A 26,775-nucleotide genomic window follows, 5' to 3' on the forward strand; every position below is an offset into this window, starting at 1 on the left:
GGCGATCACGGCGATACCTCACATATGTGGTTTGAAATTGATTTCATTTGCGGCGCGACTTCAGTATACGTTTTCTTTCGTGTGTGAGCCAACGGCGACAGGGGTGGCTAAAATTTTTATTTTTTTCCAATTTTTTATTTTATTTTAACAGAGGTTTTTTTTAAAAAAATAAATAAATAAAAATCGGATCACTTTTATTGCTGTCACAAGCAATGTAAACATCCCTTGTGACAGCAATATGCAGTTACAGGTACTCTTTATGGAGGGATCGAGGGTCTAAAAGACCCCAGACCCCTCCACTGCACTTCCATGTATTCAAAATGCTGAAAACGGCATTTTTGAATACTATCACTTTTTAAAACTGCTGCCTTTAGCAGCCGAGTAACCCGGATGTGACGTCAAGGATGCTGCCTTCGGGTTACGTCATCGGAGACCCCATCAAAGCAGCTTCCAGCTTTGATCGGGTCTCCGATGACGTAACCCGGAGGCAGCGTCCATGACGTCACATCCGGGTTACTCGGCTGCTAAATGTATTCAAAAATGCAGTTTTCGACCCCATCCAGCCGGAAGGCAGGGGGGGGGGGGGTAGTCGTGGCTGGTCATAAAGTGGTCAAAGAAGATTCACCAGTGACCAAATTATGGGGTAGAATAAGGGGGGAGAATGTTTTGGACTGTGAACAAAATAAAAATGGAATGACAACAGATGGGGGAATGATGATGATGATGATGATAATAATAATATCTGGTGAAGGAGCAGTATGTTATTTGGGAATTAAAAAAAGTTTAAATTTAAAATCATAGAAGATGGATATCAGAATTTGGTATTCACTTTGCTACAATAAGCCGAGAATGCTCACACAACCCCTTTGCCATTCCAAAGCCCAAAAAATGTCAAAGGGAAACCTGAGTCTATATTTAAATAAGCCAATATTTAGAAACAAGTAAAATCACAAAAGCCCAAAGACTACACTACACACACCTGAGTTATATCTACAACATTTAAACGTAAAGAGTAACTCCACCTTGGTGGCAAAAAAGAAATCAGCAAAAAAAAAGAAAAAACAATATAGCGTATACACAAATCATATTGTAATTGTATTGTTATTAAAAATTACCTTTCCTTTTCAATCTGCCGCTGTTGTAATTTTCTGAAAATGCAATGCAATATGGCTGCCTGGAGCTGTTCTGTACACAGAATATGTACTAACCACACCCCAGAAACATAATTTCCTGCTTGTGTGATTGGCTCACCAATTTTCCTAGAAGTCTGCCTAAGATACAAGTCAGATTTCAGGCAACCCCTGCAACATTTTAGGTGAGATACTCCCAATAGGAACACGTCTAAAGGGATGCAGACCCAGCAGATTTCCTCATTAGAGCTCTGCCGCTGCCACAGCTGGTAGATAATTAGGAATCCACTCCCATTTGACCCACTCAGCACAGAGGAACAAAATTATTTCTTCAGAATACCAAAAGTTTGGAATCTGCAACAAAGTTTGTTAAAATCCCTGTAATGTACAAAGATCACCCAGAGGGGAATGTTTTTTCTTTTCTCAACAAACTTTAGTTTTCAAACCTACCTTATAATATGCCTTAACTGAATAGGAATGCTACGCTATGTTCCCACTAGTACGGCTTGTCATGCGACTTTGGACACAATGGGCCATGACTAGTCATGACCCATTAATTTTGATGGGCCCCTTTCCCATCTATGCGACTTAAGCCCTGTACACACGATAAGAAATTTGGACGGGAATTTTCGTCCAACGACCGATCTGCCGATTTTCGGATTGTTAGTATGGTGCTTTCGACATGTCCTTTGATGACGCCCATGATAGGCAGGTGAAACTCGTTGACGCAATTTTCTGTTAGCTGATCGTCATACCACGTCACTTCCGCAAACCACCCTGGAACGCATGCCAGCAGTGTACCCGGAAGTGTATTGGAAAATCGTGGATACTGACTTTCTGTATGCCTAAACCAATCGTTTGTAAGTAGTATTTTATGCTTTTTTTAAATGAAAATTCACCTACGGGCTACACTATTTCTGGCTCCTTCTTCACTTTCTGCCTGAGGGTATATATGCAGAGTTCTCTCGGAGGAATCCTTGGAGGTTTATCCCCATTGGTCATTTGGGGACACAGTGGCTCTTAGCATTATTTTACCAGAGGTTGGAGGCTAATTTTGGAAGTGTCTTCTTGATATCCATAAAGGCTTGTGAATTACCAGAATCTGGTGAGTGGATCCCCAAGAGGGCCCGTTTCAAGCACCTGGCACTTTTTTGTGTGGAGCACGATTATCAGCACTTTAAGTGGACTATTGTGGACTGCACATGATTTTTTGCACTTTATATATATTTGTGGCTTTTAACCACTTGCCGACCGCCGCAAGTACATATACTGCGGCGGTCAGCCCCGGCCAGGCAAAGTGACGTACCGGTACATCACTAGCCTGTCACCGGCTTGTGAGCCAATAGCGGGGGGGGGGGGCGCGCGCCCACTGAGGCAAGCGGCCGCCGCGGCTCGTTCACTAAGGAGTCAGTGCGTGTGACCGGCGGACCCGATGTCACGTCAAGCCGCCTGTCATTCTCCCCTGTGTAAAAATGGAGATCAGACGGTTCTACTATGTGGAACCGTTGATCTCTGTTTTTACAATAGTAGACCTGTCCCACTACAGTTAGAAACACGCCCCTAGGACACACTTAACCCCTCCCTCTCCAATACAGTTAACCCCTTCCCTGCCAGTGTCATTTTTACAGTAACAGTGCATATGTATACCACTGATTACTGCAGTAATGTCACTGGTAACCCCAAAAGTGTCAAAAATGTCAGTCAAGGGTCCGATCTGTCCGCCACAATGTCGCAGTCCCGCAAAAAAAAAAAAAAAAAAAAAACGCAGATCGCCGCCATTACTCATTAAAAAAAAAAAAAAAAAAAAACACAAAAAATGACAAAAATCTTTCCCTTTGTTAGTAAACGCGATAACTTTAGCACAAACCAATCAAAATACGCTTTTTGCGATTTTTTTTTTACCAAACATATGTAGCATAAAACAAATTGGCCGAAAATGTTAAAAAAATTAGATTTTTACATTTTTTTTGGGGGGGGGGGGGTTTCATAAAAAATGTGAAAAATATTGTTATTTTTGCAAAATTTACGCTATTTTTTTGTTTCTAGCGCATGATCAAAAAAAAAAAAAAAAAAAAAAAAAAAAAAAAAAAAAAATCGCACAGATGGTCAAATACCACCAAAAGAAAGCTCTGTTTGTGGGGAAAAAAGGACGTCAAATTCGTTTAGGTACAGCGTCGCACGACCATGCAATTGTCCGTTAAAGTCACGCAGTAAAAAATTGCAAAAAACCCCCTGGTCAGGAAGGGGGTAAAATCTTCCGGGGCTTAAGTGGTTAAGTGTGTATATATATATATTCATTTATTAGCACAGCATTTTAACATTGGCATATGTGAGCATTTTTTCATTTCAGCATTTAGATTAATTTATAGATATTTTGCACAGATGCACTTTAGGGTGTTCACTTTTATACACCTGGTAGCGCTGTTTTAATATTGGTATTTCTTTTTTGCTTTCGACAGCCGACTCCGACTTTTCGGCTGACAAAATCCTGATGTGCAGGCATAAAAATTTTTGTCCTCCGTCAACACACGTCCGATTTTCATCTCATTAGTACAGATTTCAATGGGGAAAAATCTTATGATCAAGACTAGGCATGCTCAGAGATGAACGAACACATAGAAAGCAATCCAACACATGACATCACTTCTGAAGTAGAATTCTGTCATACGGGAAAATTCGTGAGCAGTCTAGATAGAGCACATTCCAACCAACAGACACCACTCTGGACAAAAGACGGACGACTGGTCGGTGGAAATTCGTAGCGTGTGTAGGACTCTTTAAAGTTACATAGTTACATAGTTACATAGTAGGTGAGGTTGAATAAAGACAATAGTCCATCCAGATCAACCTGTGTAGGTGTGTGTGGCTGTAATCATCTCACATACCCCTGAATGTTCTGATCCTTGAGATGTAAGTCTAAGAGTCTTTTGAAAGCCACCATACTACCCGCAGAAACCACCTCTTGTGGTAGAGAATTCCACAATCTTGTAGCCCTAACAGTAAAGAACCCCCCACGTTGCCTGAGGTTAAAACGCTTCTCCTCTAATCGCATTGTATGCCCTCGAGTCCTCATGCAATCCCTTCGAATGAACAGCTTTTTTTCTAAGCTGGGATCCCCATTAAGATATTTATAAATTGCTATCATGTCCCCCCTCAGACGTCTCTTCTCCAGGGAGAATAAATCGAGCGATTGTAGACGCTCTTCATAGTCAAGGTCCTCCAATCCCCTAATTAGTTTAGTTGCCCTTCTCTGGACTCTCTCCAGCTCCAACACATCCCTCCTGAGGACTGGCGACCAGAACTGGACAGAATACTCCAGATGCGGTCGGACCAGAGTTTTATAAAGTGGAAGGATTATAGTCTTATCTCTGGAATACATCCCTTTCTTTATGCATGCCAATATTCTGCTGGCTTTGGCAGCTGCCGCTTGACATTGCATGCTGTTGCCTAATCTATCATCAACCAAGACTCCCAGATCCTTCTCCATTTTTGATTCCCCCAAGGGTTCCCCTCCTAACGTGTATTGTGCTTTTATGTTTTTAGTCCCCAAGTTGCATCGACATTGAAAAGGTTCCTGCATTACTTTGATGCGACTTTCATAAAACCTGGAGCGCCATAGAGTGTAAAGTTGCATCAAAGTCACAGCCCAAAGTTGCACTCGAAATTGTGTGAGTGAGAACAAAGCCTTAAGTTTTACATGACTGCAATATACTGAAATTCCACTAGATGGCAGCATGGGCCAGCAATTGTGTCAATCTATTTAACCTTTCGAAAAAAAAAAAAAAAAAAAAAAAAAAAAAAAAAAAAACACGCTGTCTGGTACTCTGCAACACAGACAGTGCCAAAAGAACTATATTATGATCCATTCTATTTGTAAAGCATAGGTTATATTATTATTAGTAGCTAATATATATGAAGATGCTGGATGCTGGAAAATAAAATAAACAAATAAAAGTGTCCACAAGGGGGCATGTAAGGACCATGTCATATGTGGCAATGCAAAACAAACACCTCATCTGTCCCAGCCCTATATATGCAAATTGGTATAAAATTAGGCAAATTCTGTTATGCTGCACGCAAAATTGCAGTTTATAGTAAAAAAAAAAAAAAAAAAAGAAAAGTTATACAGAAACATTATAACGTATGCAACACACACTGAGACCTATGAAAACTTAACAGTCATCACAGAGCTACGCAGAGCTTGTGCATAGTGTATGATTAAATGACACTGCAATGACCCCTGACATTATTTCCACTAGAGACTGAAGAGAGAAGAAGAGAGAAGATTACAGCTGACATTTCCAATTGCCTGCCAATATTCAGGTGTTATTTCATCACTTGCACAGGAGCGGGTAGATCTCTGCTCCGAGGGTTCCAAAGTTAAAAAAAAAAACATGAAAAAGTACCGCATTTTCCCCCACACGCCCCTGACATAACCTTTCACTTAACCTCACTCTCATCAGAAAATTACCAGGTAAAGTGTTACTAAGCCCAGAATCCTGCATTCACTATATCTGGTCTCCCACAGTACACACAACATGGAAATGTAATGATTTTAGTGAACAAATTACTAAAACACCTTTTTTCATCAGCAGTCTTGTGAATTCTATCAGTGTCTGGTTAAAGCTTGTTAGAGAAGTTTTTATTCTACTCTGACTGTTCTATGAGGCTGCAGGACCCCTGACCCTCTGTCTGGACAGTGTGGATTGGCCCTGTGCTGATCACATGCACCCACTCAAGAAAAAAAAAAAAAACTAGCAAATACACACCAAACTGAGCATGTGCGCCTTGTCCCCAAGGCTCTGTTTTATCAGGAGATGCTTATGGGGACTATGGAAGAAGTGGAGGATCAGAAAAGACAGGATTATACCACCTTTTTCCACAATGCAGAGGATTAACCCCTTAGGTTCCACGGTGAGTATAACAAGCATGCTTTACTGCATATACAGACTGATTTTACTGTTGTGAGTTTAGTAACACGTTAAAGTGTATGTAAACCCTAACCACAAGCTTCTCCTATTTGTTCCCTTTTGGTTCGTTTTATACCATTGAATGTATTTTGTGTTATCTGTTAAAGAGTAAATCCAGTTTTGTAGAGAAAAAGGCATTCCCCTCTGGGTGATTTATGTATAATGCAGGAATTTTAAGAAACTTTGTTGCAAATTCCTACCTTTTGTTATTCTGATGGAATAGCAGTTTGTTTCTCTGTGTCCATGTGCAAAGTAATTGTGAATGGGAGCAATGATCAATCAGCTGCTGCACTTTCAAGGCTCTAATGAGGAAAGTTGCAGGATCTCAATCCCTTTAGACAAGATTTCTCTTTGGGAGGATCTCACCAAAAATGACATTTTTGTTGCAGGTGATGCCCAAAATCTGACTTGTATCTTATTGCAGACTTCTGGGAAAATCAGTCAGCCAATCACACAAGCAGGAAATGACATTTCTAGGGATCATTTTGTATGCCATCTGTGTACAGAACGCCTCCAGGTTGTCATATTTCCATTCATTTTACAGGAAATTACAGTGCTGCAGATTGTAAAGAAAGGGTAATGTTTACATTCAAATACAATAGGACTTGTGTAGAATATATTATATATATATATATATATATATACACACACACTGTCTACCTTCAAGTTGTAAAGCGTTGCGTAAACGGTTGGCGCGCGTATAAATTGCATGTGTGTATATATGTATATATATATATATATATATATATATATATATATATATATATATATATATATATATGCTTTTACTATAAAAGTGAAGTTACCTTAAATAAATAAATAAAAATACCAGCAGATGATGTTAGAAGGTTGGAGCTGTGCTGTATCTTCTGCACACTTCCTGTGTTGTATAAAACAATCTAATTTGTCCTTCTAGTCATTATCTTGACACTAAAACAATATCAGTGTCTAGGTTATGAATACCAACACAGGGGGAGGATTTGAGAATTTTATAAAAAGATAACTGAGCAGGGCTGACATCACTTAGTCCACAAAAATGTTGTGCGTTGTCAGCCTACAAGAATTAGGAGCAAAGTGCATTGCAAGCAGGTGAATTACTTCTGCGTACTTTAAAAAGGGACTTTAGAGTCTTTAAAAGGGACTTTTTATCATTTTATTTTGCCTCAACATACATTTTACAGTGCTAAGAATTTCAAGCATATAGCATACATGGACACTTCTGTCGGCCAGTGCCGCTCAAGACTGGCAACATGTAGCCAACATGGCCGCTGTCCCCGATTACACACGAATGAGGTTTACATCTCCTGATTAGGTCATTCATGTAGTGGCAGCGCATGCGCAGAGCAGAATGCCCTTGTCCTTCAGTCATTCAGAATCAGTCAAAAACATTCTGCAGGTGGGATGCTGCCCCGCTGCCTAGACATTGATATTTATATGTCAGTCCTGAGCAGCAGCGGCAGCCAATAGGATCCATATCTGCTGTATGCATGTAAACCTTCATACAAACATCACACATGCACACCATTTTACCACTAGCAAGATTCTGCACAAAAACAGAAAGCCGTGTGCATGAGCCCCAATGGGAGGCTTTATTACTGAAAGCTTCATCTGGAACTATACATGTCAGCTGTATGGCTGTGCACTCTGCAAAATATTGTAAATTACAAAACCGGACTTACAGAATCACAAATCGCATGTGTGTGTGTTTGGTTGTGTGTATGTGGTTGTGTGTTTCCATTAAATGTTGAGCTGCTTGCTGAGATTGTCGCTTTCACAAACAAAAAAATGAACCTGACTCCTAACCCCTAAACTTTGCTTTAAAATGATCATTTAGAAGGTATAAAGTTAACTCTTAAGCAGATGTGTCCTGAGATAAACACGCAGGCTGCCATTACTGCCGAGCAGACCTTCGTGCTTCACTGACCTGGAACAAGTATGCAGATAACATCTGACTTCACTCTGACCCTCCTGATCTGTGTAGCAGTTCCATATCACTGGGGATGATTAAGGCTCGGTTCACACTGCCATGACTTGGCATTAGACAGGTGAGACCCCAGGTCGTGTGACATGTAAAATCCCATGTTAGTCAATGATGGCTGTCTTTATTAGCACCACTGAAGTTGCTTTGACATTAGAAAAGGTTCCTACTCTACTTCAAGGCAACTTCTATCCAACCTGTACCTCAAAAGTAGTACTCAAGTCGCCTGTAAGTCTCCTGGCAAAGTCTAGCCATAGGTTGTGCGACTTTCAGGTTGCAGCAGTGTGAACTGAGCCTTACTAAAATTGGAGTGCAAAATCTGCTGCAGTTCCAAAAAGAAACCAATCAGCTTCCAGGTTTTTTTTTGTCAAAGCCTAATTGAACAAGCTGAAGTTAGAAGCTGATTGGCTACCATGCACAGCTGCACAAGATTTTGCACTCTCCAGTGTTAGGCCCCTTTCACACATGCTGTCCGTTTGTCCATTTTTCATCCATCCGTTGATGGATGAAAAAACGGACATCAATGTATCTCTATGTAAAAACGAATGACAATGGATGATCATCAGTTAACATCCGTTTTCATTCGCTTCCATCAATGTCTGTTTTTTTGAACGTATGAATGCCCTATTTTTCATCTGTCAATAAAACGTATCGGACGAAAAACGGACGGAAAACGGACGGAAAACGGACGGAAAACGGACGGAAAACGGACGGAAAACGGACGGAAAACGGACGGAAAACGGACGGAAAACGGACGGAAAACGGACGGAAAACGGACGGAAAACGGACGGAAAACGGACGGAAAACGGACGGAAAACAGACGGAAAACGGACGGAAAACGGACGGAAAACGGACGGAAAACGGACGGAAAACGGACGGAAAACGGACGGAAAACGGACGGAAAACGGACGGAAAACGGACGGAAAACGGACGGAAAACGGACGGAAAACTGATACATTTTGACGTGACTGAACTGATGAACTGAACGGACCGTATGTGTGAAAGGGGCCTTAGTATATCAACCTCATTACTGGTCAGTGAAGCTGTCCATCAAAGGACGAATCAACAGTGAGCTACAGAGGAAACAACAAGGTGAGGCAGAGCAACAATTGAGAACTAAAGAAGTTATCATTAGATTGTAAGCTCTTCTGAGCAGGCCCCTCTTAATCCTCTCATATTTTATTGTATTTTAACTGTATAGACTCCCTTTTATATTGTAAAGCGCTGCATAAACTGCTGGCGCTATATAAATCCTGAATAATAATAATAATATTGGCACTTTATATCCCCTGACCCCTGACTTTACGGCTCATGGAAGCACTACAGATTATCTTACCATGAGCTGCTCAATATTCATACAGGTCTGCTGTGTAGAGGTTTTAGTGTAAGCACAGGTTCAATGGTCATGGACAGAAGGGAGACACAATTCAACCACCCTCAGGGAACTTTGCTGGTCTGTGCATGGTCACCTTGGCCAGCTGTTCATGTATAGCCTATGGAGCAAGGTATGGCAGACATTCAGCAGACACCTCTAACAAAAGAAGTGTTCATTTTGACGTCAAATTTTATTTTAGTCATCTGAATTGTTTTAGTTTCATTTTAGTTAATTATAATCTCCAGTACATTTTAGTTGACTAAAATAATTTTAGTCAGCTAAAATCTAACGGGTTTAGTTAAATTGTAATGCATTATGTAAGCATTTCTCTAGAATTTCCAAACTCATATATTCCTGGAGTAAAAATCTAATAACATGGTATTATTTATGATATAATGGTTTGAACATGCACTAGACACAGATTTTGCCCTTGTGATAAACTGTGTTAATTTTTACGTCAAATTTTAAGTTAGTTTTAGTCATAGTCTTTTGGGAAAAATGACATTTTAGTTTTAGTCCTATTTTAATCGTCTGAATTGTTTTAGTTGTACTATTTTTTTTTCAAATATAATTTTTATTGAGAATTTTGAATGGGGCTATCCATCAGAAACCATCACAGTCAAACAGTTAGAGACAAAAAAAAGCATCATCACATTACATGTATAAAATTACCAAAAAAAAAAAAAAAAAACACATTTGCTTCACAATACAGATTCTAATGTGTTTGTTTTTTTTAATTAACACTGTTTTAGTGGACTAAAGTACTACTTAGTTCTTTGTATTTGATTTGCTTCACAATACGGATTCTAATCAAATACAAAGAACTAAAGCCTCGTACACACGCACCGATTGTCGGCCATCTTTTGTCCAGTGTTGTTGTGTTGGTTGAAATGTGCTCTAGACTGCACACAAATTTTGTCGGCCAACAACAACCAACTTCAGAAGTGATGTCATGTGCTGGTTTACTTTCCATGTGTTTTTACTTCTCTGAGCATGCCCAGTCTTGTTCAACAGATTTTTGTCTGCCGAAATCTGTACTGACTGAGGAATAATCGGCCGTTCTGCTGACGGCCAACAAAAATTTTATAGCATGCACACCAGATTTTGTTCGGCCGAAAAGTCAGTTGTCGGAAGCATCATACTAAACAAGCCGATAATCTGCCGATCGGGCGGCGGCCGAAAATTCACGGCCAACAATCGGTACGTGTGTACGAGGCTTAAGTAGTATTTTAGTCGACTAAAACAGTGTTAATTAAAATGAACACTGAGCAGTTTATCAATGGGCAAGGTTTTACAAACTGTCTAATCTCTGCTCTCCCAGATAAGCCCAGCTCAAAAAGTTGACATGTAGCTAAGAAACATTGGATAGGTACAAAAGACAATCAAAGGGCCACATTTCATTACTGTTATCCACTTCATATGGGCACCTTTATGATGCTCAAAAAATGAAATTGAAATGTCAGTTGTCTCATTTACTATACACACCGATAAATTTATAGAGATCTGTGAAAGTGAAAACCCTGCAATCAGTCACAAGCAGTTGGCGAGTCCTCTGATTGTTCTGGGAGCTGCTGAAACCTTTAAATGCCATTTCCACTTTCACCCGCACAATTGACAATCTACCCTTTCCACTTGGCTGCCTGTACAAGGCTCAGATGACGATCAGCTGCAGACACACTATTCCTGGCCGCAGCATGCCGCTTCTTACACACGAGCTACAGTAGCTGGCGGCAGATACTAGAGACACACAATATCTGGACAGATCTGAAGTATTGTACAAACACAGATCCTTCAGCTCCTAAGGAACCACAAGATACATCATTCCCTACCATTCCCTACCCTACCATTCTATTAAGCTGTGATCTTTCAGTTTAAAAAAAAAAAAAAAAAAAGCGCAAGTAAAAGTAAATATGGTGTCCTTATAAACAACCCAGATGTTGGGGCTGAAGTCTTTATAAATAACTTGGATGTGAGTGCCAATTATGGACTTATTCCAACGCCACACATAAGGATCAATTACATGCCCAAGCAACACTGTTGCGGTGGTGTTGCATTAATGTGCCAATCTCATAGAAAAATCCAATGGACACTTAATTGAGTCAATAAGGGGCTAAAAACAAAGTACACAGTTAGTAAATGGTATCCACATAAAAGCAGCCATCATAAATGGTGTTTAAAATGGCTTCCGCAGTGTGCAGTGGATGAAAAGCATATCTAAACCATGGTGGCACACTCACAAACTACCAGACCATAGGGTATAATGTGGCAAGATCCGCACTCCCTGGAATGTAAGAGTGGAGGAAGCTGCAGCATTCAAACCAGCGGGATGCTAGAGCTGCTCTGTTAGTGCATCACTGCTAACAGGAAGTCCTCAGGCGGCCATATTACTGGAGTCCACAGTGCCAGTAAGCATACAGAATCATAATAATGTAATCATGATAATGTAATCTACTTCAGTCACTACTGGCCAATAATGTTTATAGTACCTTGGTAGAATATTTGGGATTTTTTATGATCTTTCAGTGACAGGTCCCAGTCTTGTCTGACAAGTAAAGTTCTCCCAGCTTTTGCAGAACCCCAAGTCCCAGAATGTATTGACAAACTGCTTAATATCAGCTGGCCAGGAACTACAAATCCCAGTGTTCCTGTCATCCAATAGACTGGCATCTGTCGAAGACTCGAAAAAGGACAGAAATTGGCTTTGATACATGGTGTCCAGGTCCAAGAGGACCTCCATGTGGCTAGAGAAATGAAAAAAAATAAATTCCAGGGACATTTTCCTGCTAAAAAGGTGTATTAAAGCACGTCAAGCAAAATACTGTTGAGAAATGATATACATTTACAATTAAACACACATACATCAACTATTAAAACTATATATTCTATAGAATGCTGAACCTTCAGAAACATAAGCCAAATTATACTATTAGAGAAGGACTGGACAGAATTTTCAAAAAGTGAAGCATAGTGGTGTTAATAAAAACAGGAACAAAATTCTTCACAAGTCAAATTTTGGCAACCGTCTAGTTGACCAAGAGCAGCTGACAACAGAGTGATGGTACTAACATACAGACAGCACCGCCCTATATGAGCAAACACTTCAATAACTAGAGAAGACAAAACAGTTGGAGCCAAGACTACCCTGAGGCTCAGTTCACACTGCGGCTACTTGAAGGCTCACAAACAACTGATCACATGACATGTAAAATTCCATGTTAGTCAATGAGAGTGGTCTTAATTAGCATTAATGAAGTTGCTCCGATTTTAGAAAAGGTTCTTGTACTACTTTGATCTGACTTTGACACGACTTCAATGCCACAGAGTGTAAAAGTCCTTTCAAAAGTTACATAAAAGTCTGACTCCAAAATTGCACTGAAAATCCCATGACTTTGGAGTCTGCTTAGTGTGAACAGAGCCTGAAGGGGGATAAAGTAGTGGAACTGGCTAGTTCTTCGTAGTTTCCATCATTCCTTGTTCATGCAAGTGTTGGCCAGGTACCATGCTATTATGGTCCATTCAAGAAGGCAGGCATGATCTATTATAAAACTACTAGTAACTATACAACTTGTGTATGATTCAGCCTGAAACAGTTGCCTTTGTCACATTATATACATTGCAATATATAGTTTTCAAAATTTGCTTAACCCCAAGGCCCCCCTACCCCTTTTATTTTTGGTCCTAAAGAAAGCCTGAGGAGATGTACAAAACTCTGTACAAATTGTGTCCCACAGGAACTGAACCTGGGACCCTGGCATGGTTTTTGTTGCTGAGGAGGATCCGGCGGCCATCTTTTTGGAGTCCAGAGCTACTGATCTGCATACATATCGTTCCATGCTGTGTTTTAGTGGATAATGTGTAAGTGGCCAATTTTACTTTCAATAAAACCTTAGTCTGATGTACTATACCATGAGGAGTCTCCCTTTATATCTCTGATCTGAGGTCTGTCATTCACTGTGACTGGGCTGCCTGATTTGGAAGATTTTTGGATCTGGGATCGGCTCCACATGAGTGATTTATCCACATCCACATGATGTTTATTGGGCACGCTTGACTGATCTCAGTAATGGGGGTCTGTCAGATCCGGTAAGAGGCTTGGACACCTGGTGTTTGCTGCTGGTGGCTTCTGGATTCCCAACTTACAACTTTTACTCTGTTTGTTCCTGGGATTTCCCATTCATTCATATGTGTGTGGACTTCTTATGAACTTTTACTCCAATTGATTTTTTGTGGATTTTAATATCAAAAGCGCTGCATGTTATTTTAAGCTTATTTATATCCACATTTCAGGATTGGTGCAAGCTGCTTTTTTCTGTTAATATAGGGTTTGTTTAGCGCAGTATTATATCTTTATTAATAAAACTGTATTGCAAGAAGAACTTGCCATTCCAGTGGCGGTGCGGATCCTCTTTAGCCCATTATTGTTCTATGCCAGGAAAGCTATCCCAATATGATGGAAAAAACTCATTGCCTTCTACTGTCTGATTTTGAATGGAACTGGTAAACTTCAATTTACCTCTGTATCAAGCTACTTATTGTAATAGCAGTTGTCCAAAAAAATTTCAAATGTTTGATCCTGTTGGCTGGACAACCCTTCCATGGCCACATAAGCTGATGCTTAAAAAGGTATTATTCTACTCCCTTAAAGTTGGTCCCGAGGGGAATCTGCCAGTGGGCAGGGTATCCCTAATCTCTACATCTTGTGCTCGTGTGTTGCCAGTGTGTAGGTTTAATTTTTTGTACATTTACACTTTCAAAAAAAAAAAAAAAAACTAAATAAAATAGATTTTTACAATAAAATAAAAAAAAATGCACTGCCAACTTAAAGTTTAATATTTAAACGAAGTGGTTCATTTTTTTTAAATGAAGATACATTAATTTTACAATTATACATTACATATATAAAATTACACATTTAATCAATATACATTGCCTGGTACAAACAGTGTAATAAAAAGGAAGATTCCATTTAATAACGGGGAAAAAATAAACAATAACTGAACTGCCTGTAGGCTGGATACCCGAGACACCGCCTGGCCGACATAAGAGAGGAGCAGTTTGTTGACTACCAAAATTCCACAGCCTACTATGCCTCGATCGGACTTCAGCACTGTCACTCGTCCAAGTTCTAACACTAACGTTAGAAAAGAGCATTCTGAAAGCCTAGGAAGCATCGAACGGATTGGATGAATAATGGAGGACACAACTGCCAGTCAGTTAAACTTGCAGCCAGGAAAGAAGACTATTCTAGAACTGTCAGAGAAATAACACATTCGGCTGATGAGGAGAGTGTGGAGATGGCAGGGAAAATGTAGGAACACGGATAGCAAGTAAAATAAAAGATCTTCAATATAAAATGTCTCTACAGAGACTAAGCAATACAGACTACACTTGTGCAATCACCATATAAACAAACATTCCCATAAACAAGTGATAAAGCCATAAAGTTATTTTATCACAGACAATGACATTTTCAGTAGACACAATCTGAGGTTTCTTTCATTATTGCTTTATAGTGACACTTAATGGGGTCATTTTCTTCCAAGACAACTCCTGTGGTTTATAGAATTACTTCCGGTTTAAAGTAAACCTGACCCAAAGATGAGCCAAACTCTGTATACAAAGACAACAAATCACAAGATTGAGGAGGTAGCCCTAAAATGAGAACTTTACATCAAAACAGTAGTGTCTGTCTCTCTCTCTCTCGATAGATTATATATATATATATATATATATATATATAGATGTGTATATATATATATATATATATATATATATATATAGATATGTGTGTATGTATATATATATATATATATATATATATATATATATATATATAGATGTGTGTGTATATATATATATATATATATAGATGTGTGTGTATATATATATATATATATATATATATATATATATATATATATATATATATATATATATATATATATATATATATATACACACACACACAGAGAGAGAGAGAGATTTAGATAGAGTCAGGCACATAGAGATAGCAATTTGGACAGGCAGCTAAAGTTCTATACGTTTGACTTTTCCTGTGAAAATCACATTTCCCCATCTTATCTTCTGTCACCTTCCTATTCCTCTCCTCCCCCTCCCCCTCCCATGATGGTCAGTGAGCTCAGCAGCCATATTAAAAAGGACCGATATGTCTCTGAAAGACAGAGGTTTATGACAGACTATGGCAAAATGCAGGACAAAGTGGACTTCCTTTTTGAATAAGTAGGGACACCATCACTTTAAATGGGTTTACTACTGTAAGATAATATTTCCCATAAAACTTGTAAATAGATAAAAATGTCTGTTCAATAGAAATTCCAGGATTAGGTCTTGCATAAACTGACTCTTCTGGAAGGGTCAGTCTTCTGGTTCCCCTGCAGAACGCAGTGGTTTCTTCTTCCATCCTTCATATTACTGCTATGTCCTGTAGTGACCTAGAGGTCAACGGAAGGAATCACAGAGCTGCAGGGGACAGAAGATTAACAATCCCGGAAGTATCCATTTCTGCAAAAGTCTGAACGCTCAGTTAAATCACAATCCCCATGTGCTCATGTTTCAGTTCTGCACGCGTTTTTAATGGGATTGTGGCGCTTTTTTTTTTTTTTTACTGAGTTGTGCAAGGACATGCATTTGTGAAGTGTTCATGTGCGTTCCACTGCAAAAAAAAAGCAGTATGTTGAATTTGTTGAAAACACACATAAAAGCACTAAAATAGTGTAAACGAGGCTCATTGAAATGATTGTCTCTTTGTTGCATTTAAGTTTGTCCTGGGTTTAAGGGCCCTTTCACACGGGCGTTCCGCATGTCCATATATCATCCTATTTTTTTGCGGATGATTTGCGGACATAATGTAAGTGAATGGCACTGCGGATGTCAGCGGAATACCATCCGCTGACACCCGATTTTCCTCCTTTCAGTTCTGTTCCGTTTTTACGAACGGAACAGAACCCCATTTTTCCTTCCGTGTAAAAAACGGAAAGGAAGGAAAATCGGATGTCAGCGGTGTCATCCGCTGACATCCGCAGTGCCATATACTTACATTATGTCTGCATATCATCCGCAAACGGATGGGATGATATGCGGGCACACGGAGCGGATGACAGAAATGTCATCCGCTCCGTGGAAAAAAAAAAAAAAAAAGTCCCGCAGCGGACCTTTCACACGGAGCGGCCGTGTGAAAGGAGCCTTAGAATTTTACAAACATTTCAAGACAATAAAAAGAAAAACAAAGTACAACAATAAGTAAACAAATCATATTTTCCGGAGCAGCAACAGGTAAGAAGTACAGATCACTATACTGTCAAACACATTGTGCCATTAATATAAAACATGCAATCTTTACATAGCTCCTTCCATAATCAGACTTTTGTTTCAGGTTAGTGGTCCAGTCAATGAATGATGACAGCAATTTCTATCTTATCAATAGAGCGATTCTTCTAATATTTAACGAGCCGGTTCACACATGTCACAGTGAGAGTGAACTGCATCTATTGTGTCTGTTTGTACAGACATTACAGGAAGAGGCTTAAAAATCCCGAATTACAAGTCTAGCAGGGTGCAATAATAAAACTGCATATTTTTGTGCCTCATTTCAAGTCTGTCAGGAAGTAGGAAAACTGTCCAACACGCCAATGATACAGCATTATTTCATGTTCACTACTCAACAAAATCTGCCACTCACTCAATGTGCTTTCAAGCCGAATGAATGCCGTTCCATTTAGAAAATCTCCTTGTCAAAGTTCCCTGATGACTTCAAAGAAAAAAAGCCAGTCAACAATTTACACTCCCTGCCCCTCCCCAGAGCCAAAATATCAGTTCTGGGGGGACTGAACATTGGTAAAGAATGATGCCAAGGCAGCCCATTCACTCTGAATGGGCTGAAAACACACAACGACGCACATTTTAAAAGGCATGCAGCATTTTTGTACAACGTGCAGATTATTTGTGTTTTGAGTTGCTGTAAGGCCCCTTTCACACTTATGCAACGCGATTTTACGACAAAATTTTGACGCGACTTTGCCGCGATTTTGACACGATTTTGAGCAATGGCTCAGGGCTATATACCTCAAAACGCATTAAAATCGTGCCAAAGTAGTGCAGGAACTACTTTGAAGTCGGTGCGACTTCAAAACGCACTGATATGAATGGGGCTCATTGGAAATAATGGGAAACGACTTGTCATGCGATTTTGCGGTCCAAAATCGCGGGACAAGTCGCACTAGTGTGAAAGGGGCCTTAAATGCAGGTGTGTGTGTGCTTATGCTGAGCTGCCTGCGTTGAGTTTCATGTGTTACAATGCATCTCAGCAATGTGCAGTAGATTACAGACCCAACAAAATTCAATTCAAAATACTAATTTACAAAACCATCCAAAACCCGGCCTCCAGCTACGTCTCTAACTTAGTCTCAAAATTCCCACTAAATCATTATTTGTTCCTCCCAAGACCCCATGCTCTCTATCTCCCTTGTCGTCTTCTCCTAAAGCCGCCTTCAGGACCTCTCCCATGCTCTGGAACTCCTTACCCCAATCTGTTCAACTATCTCCTACTCTGTCCACTTTTAGACGATCCCTGAAAACCCTTTATAGAAAATCTTCAGAGAAGCCTATTTTTCCCTCACCTAACAACTGTACCTTTATATTCTCCATCAGCTCATTCCCCACAGTTATTAATTTTTATATCACTGGACCCTCCCTCTTGGATTGTAAGCTCTAACAGGTAGAACTCTCTGATTGATGTATTTTTTATGTCATTTCCATATCTTGTGTCGCAACTTGCTGTATACGCTGTCACATATGCTATATACCAGTGTTTTTATGAAGTTATTTAATAAAACTATACTATTTATCATAGATTACATTTTATTACGAGGTGCCGTCAAAGTCCCACATCCAGGGGATCTCTCTTTTCTCTTATCATAGGGATGGGGCACCATTCTTGAGGTCTCATATTGACTGTTTCTCAAACCATTATTTTCTCCATCAGCTCATTCCCCACAGTTATTACTTTTTATATCACTTGACCCTCCCTCTTGGATTGTAATCTCTAACGGCTAGGGCTCTCTGATTGATGTAATGAATTGTATTGTAACTGTACTGTCTGCCCTCATGTTGTAAAGCGCTGCACAAACTGCTGGTGCTATATAAATCCTGTATAATAATAATTTTGCCAGATACAGAGCCTTGCCTGGGTGGGTGGGGGGAATTTCAGGCGCACCGGCAGGCCTGTTAGAATTGCAGGTTAAGCATCACTGGGTAAAAGTCTCTGATCCACCATTGCTCCAATCACACAGACAGGTGCAGTGGCCAGCAACGCTGAACCTGCAGTTGCGCGACAGCCACCGTGGTCCAGCAGGCAGCTCAATAACACTGAGAACGTGGTTATGTCAGACTTAACAATACTGAGTTGCATGGTGGAAGGAGTTTCCAAAATGGCCCCCATCGCACTTGGGATGGCCACCTCAGTTAAGTCTCTTAGGTGGCATAGCCCTGAACTACAATGCCATAGTGTGAATGGGCCCTAAAGCTTCCCATTAGAGAACAGGGTTCAGTGTCAGTTGAGCTGTAGTGCAACTACAAACACTTAGCTAAAGACGGGGACAGTTATTTACTGATTACAAGGATTAAACCTTGTTGACCAATATCTCATTTGTGACACACATTAATATATAGCAAATAAGAAACTGACAAGTAGTGTAGCTCATGTTACAAAAAATAAAAAAGGACATATAACAGTTGAACCTGGCAATGTGGAGGGGGGGCCACTGCTAGGGTAATTGTTCTCCATGTTGTACGTTAGCTTTATCTTTTCCACATTTTGCAAAAATATTGTGATTCCCTCAACTGCTACTGTAGATCCACCACAGGTCGACTGGCCATGGGTTACCAAAAGTCATTTTAGAAAAAAAAAAAAAAAAAGAAATCACACTACTAATGGAAGACGGCAGCCACCCATCTGCTGCTGTGAAGCTACGGGGTTGGCATGCTTTAGATAAGCGTGGCATTTGTCATGTGATGATTCTTGAACATCTTCGTTCAGCTCGTATACATGCTGGAGACTCTGCATAGGGAATGGATGAGGTTTCACCAGCAAATCTGGATCACATTACACAGAGAGAAGCTCACAGCAAGACAAATAATAAAAGGGGATTGCTGGAAGGTCTAAAACCGCTGCCTACTATTATTACCAAACCACTTTCTTATTTTAGGAGAAAGCGAGCAAATCAGAATTGTGCAGAGTGTGGATAGACTGCTTCCGCTGAACTACAAGGCCAAGTTTCCCCTTTCAAAATGTGTTCCAAATAAGAATTGGGGAAAACCAGAACACGACATCATTTAGGTCAAACGTTGACCAGAATGTGGCGCTCATACAGTGAAGCAATCCTTCCTTTACTCTCCCCTTCAGAGGTAAAAAAAAATATCCAAGTGGCGCTGGCACTTCAAATACCTTTTTTTTTTTTAGGAGTAGCTCAGCTACTCAAATATACCAGGATGCCAACTGATGAGTACTAAGGAAGCAACTCAAAGCATGAGAATACTGGACCCAGATCCTATCTGTGTCACTCCTACAAACATATCTGGTATCAACTCATCCGCCTGCTTTCTCGGGGAGAGGGGAAGACCAGCAGGGTATCATCTTCAAGCCCAAAAACTGATCATATCCTTAGGTTGGCCATCTATCTCAAACGCTTAACAAGAAGGGGGAAAAAAAGTTGGGAGAACATGAACTTTTTAGGCACCAATAACTCTAAATAAGTTAAGAAAATGTATATTTTATTCAATGACAGTATTTAAAAAACAAACATACCTAAGGCAAATAAAGTTAACAGCGTGCAATTGGTGAGTATTTTGGGGGATTTGACCACCACCTAGCAACATTTCGTGATTGAACATGAAAACTCGTAAGACATAACCTAGGCATCCACCCCCAGGCCTACCTGTTCCATGTAAGTACTCTTTGTATAAAGGCACAAGGTGCAAAAAGTTATTTTCTCTGGAGTATGCCCTTTAACAGTGCCTTAAAATTAACCAAATGCATCAGATAGTTTTTTTAATTTATTATAGTACTGTCAATGTTGCGTAATTTAACATCCATTTCTAAACTTCTCCAAGCTGTGCATATGAATATCTGGACCTGTCCTACCTTGCTTGATATATGTACACTTCTTAAGAACCAAAACAAGCATCCAGCGACTCATACATTAGGCTATGTTACCATCCTCATTCCACAGACAGGAACCTGGAAAGCGGAGAGGTCCAGACACCTGATCCCAAGACATGGAATGGAAACAGTCACCTGATCCAACCACTGAACACTTCCCAATCCCCCTCACATCGGAGTGCTGTACTCTGCTCTACTGAACAACGATACACACTGGGAGGACTTTAGCAAACGTTATGGTAGGGACAGATCTTTACCGGCTTCTTTTCTGAAGATATAGATCAGGCCTTGCAATGCCCTTTATAAAACTGGCATCAAAGTTGGAGGATCTGCATTTACTGAAATCACATGATCAGTCTTAGTGATATAACAGGAACCTTGAATTTAAGGTCCATTTACCCATCTGAAGGTATCTCATGGAAGGTACTGGGTGTGTCAAGTGCAGTCTGCCATATAACTTACACAAGCTGGTGGCTGGGATATTTCACAATTCATATATATATATATATATATATATATATATATATATATATATATATATATATACACACACACACACACACACACACACACACACACAGGTATACATATATTACACACACACACACACACACGCATGCACAAAGTATTTAAGTTAGGAAGGGTTTAATTCAAACCGCTGATTTAAAAAAAAAACCAACTTGTACAGCTATTCATTTTTCATTTTAAAGAGCCCCTGTTACAAAAGAATCATTGAGGCAGTTATGCTTGCCTCTAAAAAACGCATGTTGCCAGTTAATTCTGCTGATGCTCTGCCTTCAGCTGTTTGAGTTATCTCTCCAGGATTTGTAAGCAGTTACAGCTTAGGAGCCAGAATAAGACAGCCAACCAATTTGCTCCCCCCCCCCCCCACCATAAAGAGGTCAGCAGTTCAGCTTTATATTTTTTCATGATAGGGCCTTGTCCATTCACATTGATCCGACTTGTCAGGCGACTTTTCAGCCTGACAAGTCGCGGTCCTCACGCTCCCACTGTGTAGTACAGGAGCCATTCTAATAGTAGCGACACAAGTCGCTCCGACTTAGAAAAAGGGTCCTGTACTACTTCGGGGCGACCAGGAGGCGACTTGCATAGACATTCATGTTATGAAGTCCGTGCAAGTCGCGCCGAGTTCTAATTTCTCACAAGCAGAGAAATGTCATACTGTCATTAAATAAAAATAAAAAAATTTTCCGCCATGCTGAGTAATCGGCAGTGAAAAATCAGAAGTGTCCATAAACCTATTTAAATCCCTGACACTACAGTAAAAAGTTGCATTAAGTCAGATGCTCAACTAAACTCTTTGCCGAAGCACAAAAGAATACAAGTATCGGTTACCGGAGAAAGCGGTTACATTTTAATATTAATAGAGATAATAAAGTCTACACAAAAACATGCAATCTTATCCAATATATCAGCTCCTATAAGCCAAAGCACTGTTTTTTTACTGACGGATTGCTTTCACAGCATAAAGGAGTCTGTATTTAGTTTACTAGGCCTTTCTTACATGTTCATACTCTGAAGGCTTAAATAGGAAAAGCTAGACTTCCTAGTGTGCCATCCACTGTAAAGCACTAAACAAGAGCACCAACTGCTTGCTTTGGACACTTTTGTAGTAAAGCATACCTCACACCTGTACAGAGAGGCCTTAACACTGATTCCTGCGTTACTGTAGGGCCCCATTCACATCTGTGTTTTTTCATGCATTTTTGCGACACGCATAGGGAAGCCTATTCATATCAATGGGCTGTGCTATGTGCAACAAACATGCACCTTTTCGGGTGTTGAGCTCTTTACTCTCAAGCTATTTACTTGGAGAGTGCCCCCATTGAAATTCTATTGAGCCTTTAAAAAAAAGTTTGTAACCTAAAAAAAAAAAAAAAAAGCCCATGTACTTATTTTTTACACTACGCTCAAGTGCGAACAGACAGACAACTGAAAAACCATGAGATTTTTTCCAAAATTTGGAAAATCCAAAATGTACCGGTGTGAATCGGGCCTAAGAAAGCAAAGAATACAGCAGCAAAAGCTAACAATGACAGCCTTTCAGTCTTTTGGGCTCCCGCACACAGACACAACAAAGGATGCTAGGTAGCAAAAGCTTCCTGTGCGCTAGCCACACGGGTACATTTGCACTATGTGCTGTATGCATGTACAGGTCAGTATGAACGTTTCATGCATACAGAGTACAAGCAAGATTTTTACTTCGATCTTGCTGCCAGCGAGATCCTATGTTAGGCTCCAGTCACACATGTGTGTTCTGGAAACACGTGAAAAATAAGTGTCGCATTCGAGGTGCTGTAAACTTTAATTACACCACAAACGCAGCTAGGAAACGTTTTTTTTTTGTCGCCCCGTAAAAACACATGTATCTCACCGCACGAAAAAGGTACAGAGCTTCTTTTGGCACCTTTATTCTGCATAGACGTTTGTTGACCATACATTGAATGGGCTGCCCTATGCTGTCACATGAAAAACGCATGTTAGCAAAATGCAGAGGTGTGAATGGAGCCTAAAATTCGATGCCATGTGTGCACAGAGCTTATATCTGTCCATTACTGCCCAAAGTATGAATACAAATGTACTTTAGAGAAAGGGTAATTTTCAACAAATAAACCGCATAAAAAGTAGACTTTCAAAGCGACGGAAATCCTTTAAGAAAATCAGCAGCAGAATATTAGCAGCATTAAAAAGATGAACCTCCATGGGTTTGCTTCAGACTTACTCTGTCTTTGTCATCAGCTACATCACAAAGAATGTCATCAAGGTCCAGAATGCCGCCGTCACCATGTTCTAAACGATGAACTTGAATCCAGTAGTTAGGGTCCTGTTCAAAGGAAAAGAAAAACAAAAATTACCACTACTATTAGTATAGTGTGCATTATACAGATTTACAGCAAATCATATTCAGCAGTCAAATGTCATCCAAACATCCGCGATAACAAATTTACACAAAATGACAGTTGAAATTAGTCTTAGGCTGGGGCTTGACAAATTTGCTTTGAATCTAGGAGCCAGCTAACAAAGTAAGGAGCCAGTTTTTTTTTTTAACAAAGCTTACGGATGAACATGTAACATGTTCCCAAAGGTGGGCCCTTTTTGTGTTTTTTTGCACACGTTTTATTTTAAAAATAATTTTAGGCCTGAAGATTACATAAAACACCCAAACATTATATATTTTCTGAAAGCAGACACCGCTTAGAGAATAAAATAGTTGTAGTTCCAATTTTTTGTCACAATATATTACCGCAAAGGTCTAGAAAACACAAGATTTCAGAAAAAAAAAAAAAAAAACACCACATTAAAAAGTTCATTTTAGGGGACTCAAAAAAGCACAATAGTATACCAAGTTTTTTGGTAAAATATAAAAGTCGAGGTTGCATCAAGTAAATAGATACCAAACATATCAACCTTTCAAATTTGCGTTCCCCCGTGAAATGGAGACACACTTCCCTACCCTAATTTTTTTGGGGTGACACTTTCAAAGCCCCCTATAGGTCATCAGTTTAGCGTTATGAAGATCTGGTGCTAGAATTTGTGCTCTCATTCCAGCGTGTGCAGCAATATGTAACATCGCAATCAATACACCCGACGGGGTGGATCTCAAATTTTTGGGGGCGATTTTATGTGCTTGGGTGTAACTTTCATTTTTTGCAATTAAAAAAAATTGAATTATTTCTCTTCATCTAAGCACCACACACCCAAAACACTGGTAAATTCACTTTTAATATCCAAACCAAACTACCCCATCCAGCCAGGTCTCCATGCTTTTTTTTGTTCAGAAAGCACTTTGAAAAACAACCCCCTAGCATTTTTGGCCATGGCCATATCAAGTGGTTGCATGATCAGAAACCTCGTCCCTCCTCCCAGATTCTGAAACCCCGTCCCGCCTCTCGGCATCTGAGACCACAGTCCGCCTCCCGGCATCTGAGACCTCTTAAAGGGATGGGAGGAGCAGAGGGGTTAAATCCATAACCAAACATGTAATATACTGCAGATAACCAATCATTAGATGTGGTGGCTACATTTGTTTTTTTTTTTTTAGGCTTCCATCCCCTTGGTGATATGGTCATTAATCCACCTCCTGTATTAGATTGCTTCCACTTTGGCACCTTTGGACAGCAGCATTGTCAGTCTAGGGTAGGGGTCTCTCTCCAAACGTAACAAATAAAGGGCCGATTTAGTTGGTGTCGGTGGGAGTAATGGTGCCCCATCTTTGGTGTAAGGGGAAAAACAGTGCTCCAGATATAGGTAGACAAAGGGTCACATCCAGCCCCCAGGCCACAGTTTGAAGGCCACTAGTCTAATGGTGTGAATACACGATTAGAATATCGCCCGATCATTCGACCACCGACTTTTGAAAAAGTATTGCGTGATGAGGTTAAACTGAACGACCTCAACACCAACGTATAGAATATCGTTCATTCGCAAACGAGACGACAGAATTTTTCGGGTTTTTCAAACTGTATTTTTCGTTCACAATATCGATATTGCTCATTGATGGCTGGGCATTAACGAGTAGAATATCGGCCGATCGCTCGCTGAACGGAAATTTTCGGCCGATATTCTTATCGTGTATTCCAGCCATAAGGGGAGGGCAGTGTTAGATGTTCTAGCAGATTTAAATACAACAACAAATTGAGGGTGAACTCCAGCTCACACTTTATAAGCAGTTACAGCAACAGTTTTTTTCTTTGGGGATAAAAGTTTTGCATAAATAAAAGCTGAATTTTATAAGCACCCCTGTCAGTGGCAAATTGTTTGTCTAAAACTAATGCATCTAAAGCAAAGCTTATTAAAAAAAAGAAAAAAAAAAAAAAAAAAAAAACAACCTTACTGGCCAGATCACCAGTCAAAAAAATGAATTGAAGCCACCACATCTAAGAATCCGTACACTACAATATAATAAATTGTTGCTTTTGGGTTGAATACTGCTTTAATCCAGAAGAGCCATGACCATCACGTTGAACTACAACTCCAGACACATGTACTCAAGGAGAATATATGGAGCACACAGCCCAGAGTACAAACTATTTATACAGAACCCAAATTATAAACCAAGAAGAGAAAACCTATCATTAGCTTCCCAGGCCTGGATCACAATCTTGTTTCCCTCAAAGTCCTACATAGAAAGACGTTGGCTAACAAGACCAGACAGGCCAAGAACACAAGAACTGCCAGAGAACTTCTACCAAATGTACTGATGAGTTTCCCAGGAGGGCCCAGGGTGAATGAAGAAAATTAATCAAATGTCTTCATCTGGAGGTTTGAGAAGAAACCGACAGATCAGTTTGTTGTCATGTCACGGCTATGGGCAGCTTAACTTCTTCCGGCCCGCGCTATAGCCGAAGTACGGCTGCAGCGCGAACTCGAATTTCCGGGAGGCCGTCTTTAAACGGCCTCCCAGAGACAGGCTCCCCGCCCGCTCCCGCGAGCGCACATCGGGGAAAATCTGTGTCGGCCGTGTCCCTTGGACACAGCCAATCACAGATCATGGTAAATGGCCAATCACAGCGGCCATTTACCACGTGATCGGCCCATGCAATGAGAGATGATCTCATATGTAAACATACGAGATCATCTCTCATCGCCAGCTCTCCTTTCTTACACAGAGACTGCATGTGAGGAAGGAGCAGAGCCGATCAGCCGTTCGGGGACACAGAGGAATGTAATCAGGGCACTGATCACTAGTGCCCTGATTAGACAAGGTAAATAAAATATATATATATATAAAAAAAATATATATATATAAAAAAAATATATATATATATATATATATATATATATATATATATATATATATATAAAAAAAATATATATATATAAAAAAAATATATATATATAAAAAAATTATATATATATATATATAAAAAAATTATATATATATATATATATATATATATATATATATATATATATATATATATATATTTTTTTTTTTTTTTTTTTTTTTTTAACTTTCTGCTATAAAAACACATGTAATTAAAAAAGAAATAAAAATTGAAAAAATCTAATTTCCTTTAGAAATGTAGGCAAATATGTATTCGGAAAAACATTTTTGGCAAAAAAAAAAAAATCCCAATAAGAGTATATTAGTTGGTTTCCACAAAAGTTATAGCGTCTACAAA

General features: G+C 39.7%; 1 protein-coding gene across 9 annotated transcripts in view; it reads right to left on the bottom strand.

Moving 5' to 3' along the window:
- Window positions 1–26,775, bottom strand: part of PARD3 (par-3 family cell polarity regulator) — a 901,610-nt gene that overhangs the window by 751,020 nt on the left and 123,815 nt on the right. For all 9 annotated transcript variants that reach the window (XM_082258262.1, XM_082258264.1, XM_082258261.1 and 6 more), the window contains exon 2: window positions 23,373–23,474. In XM_082258262.1, coding sequence (XP_082114388.1) covers window positions 23,373–23,474 — 102 coding nt within the window. The remainder of the gene's footprint in view (window positions 1–23,372; window positions 23,475–26,775) is intronic.

This window comes from Pelophylax lessonae (assembly GCF_965119305.1).
Source record: "Pelophylax lessonae genome assembly, chromosome: 5".
NCBI classification, from domain to species: domain Eukaryota; kingdom Metazoa; phylum Chordata; class Amphibia; order Anura; family Ranidae; genus Pelophylax; species Pelophylax lessonae.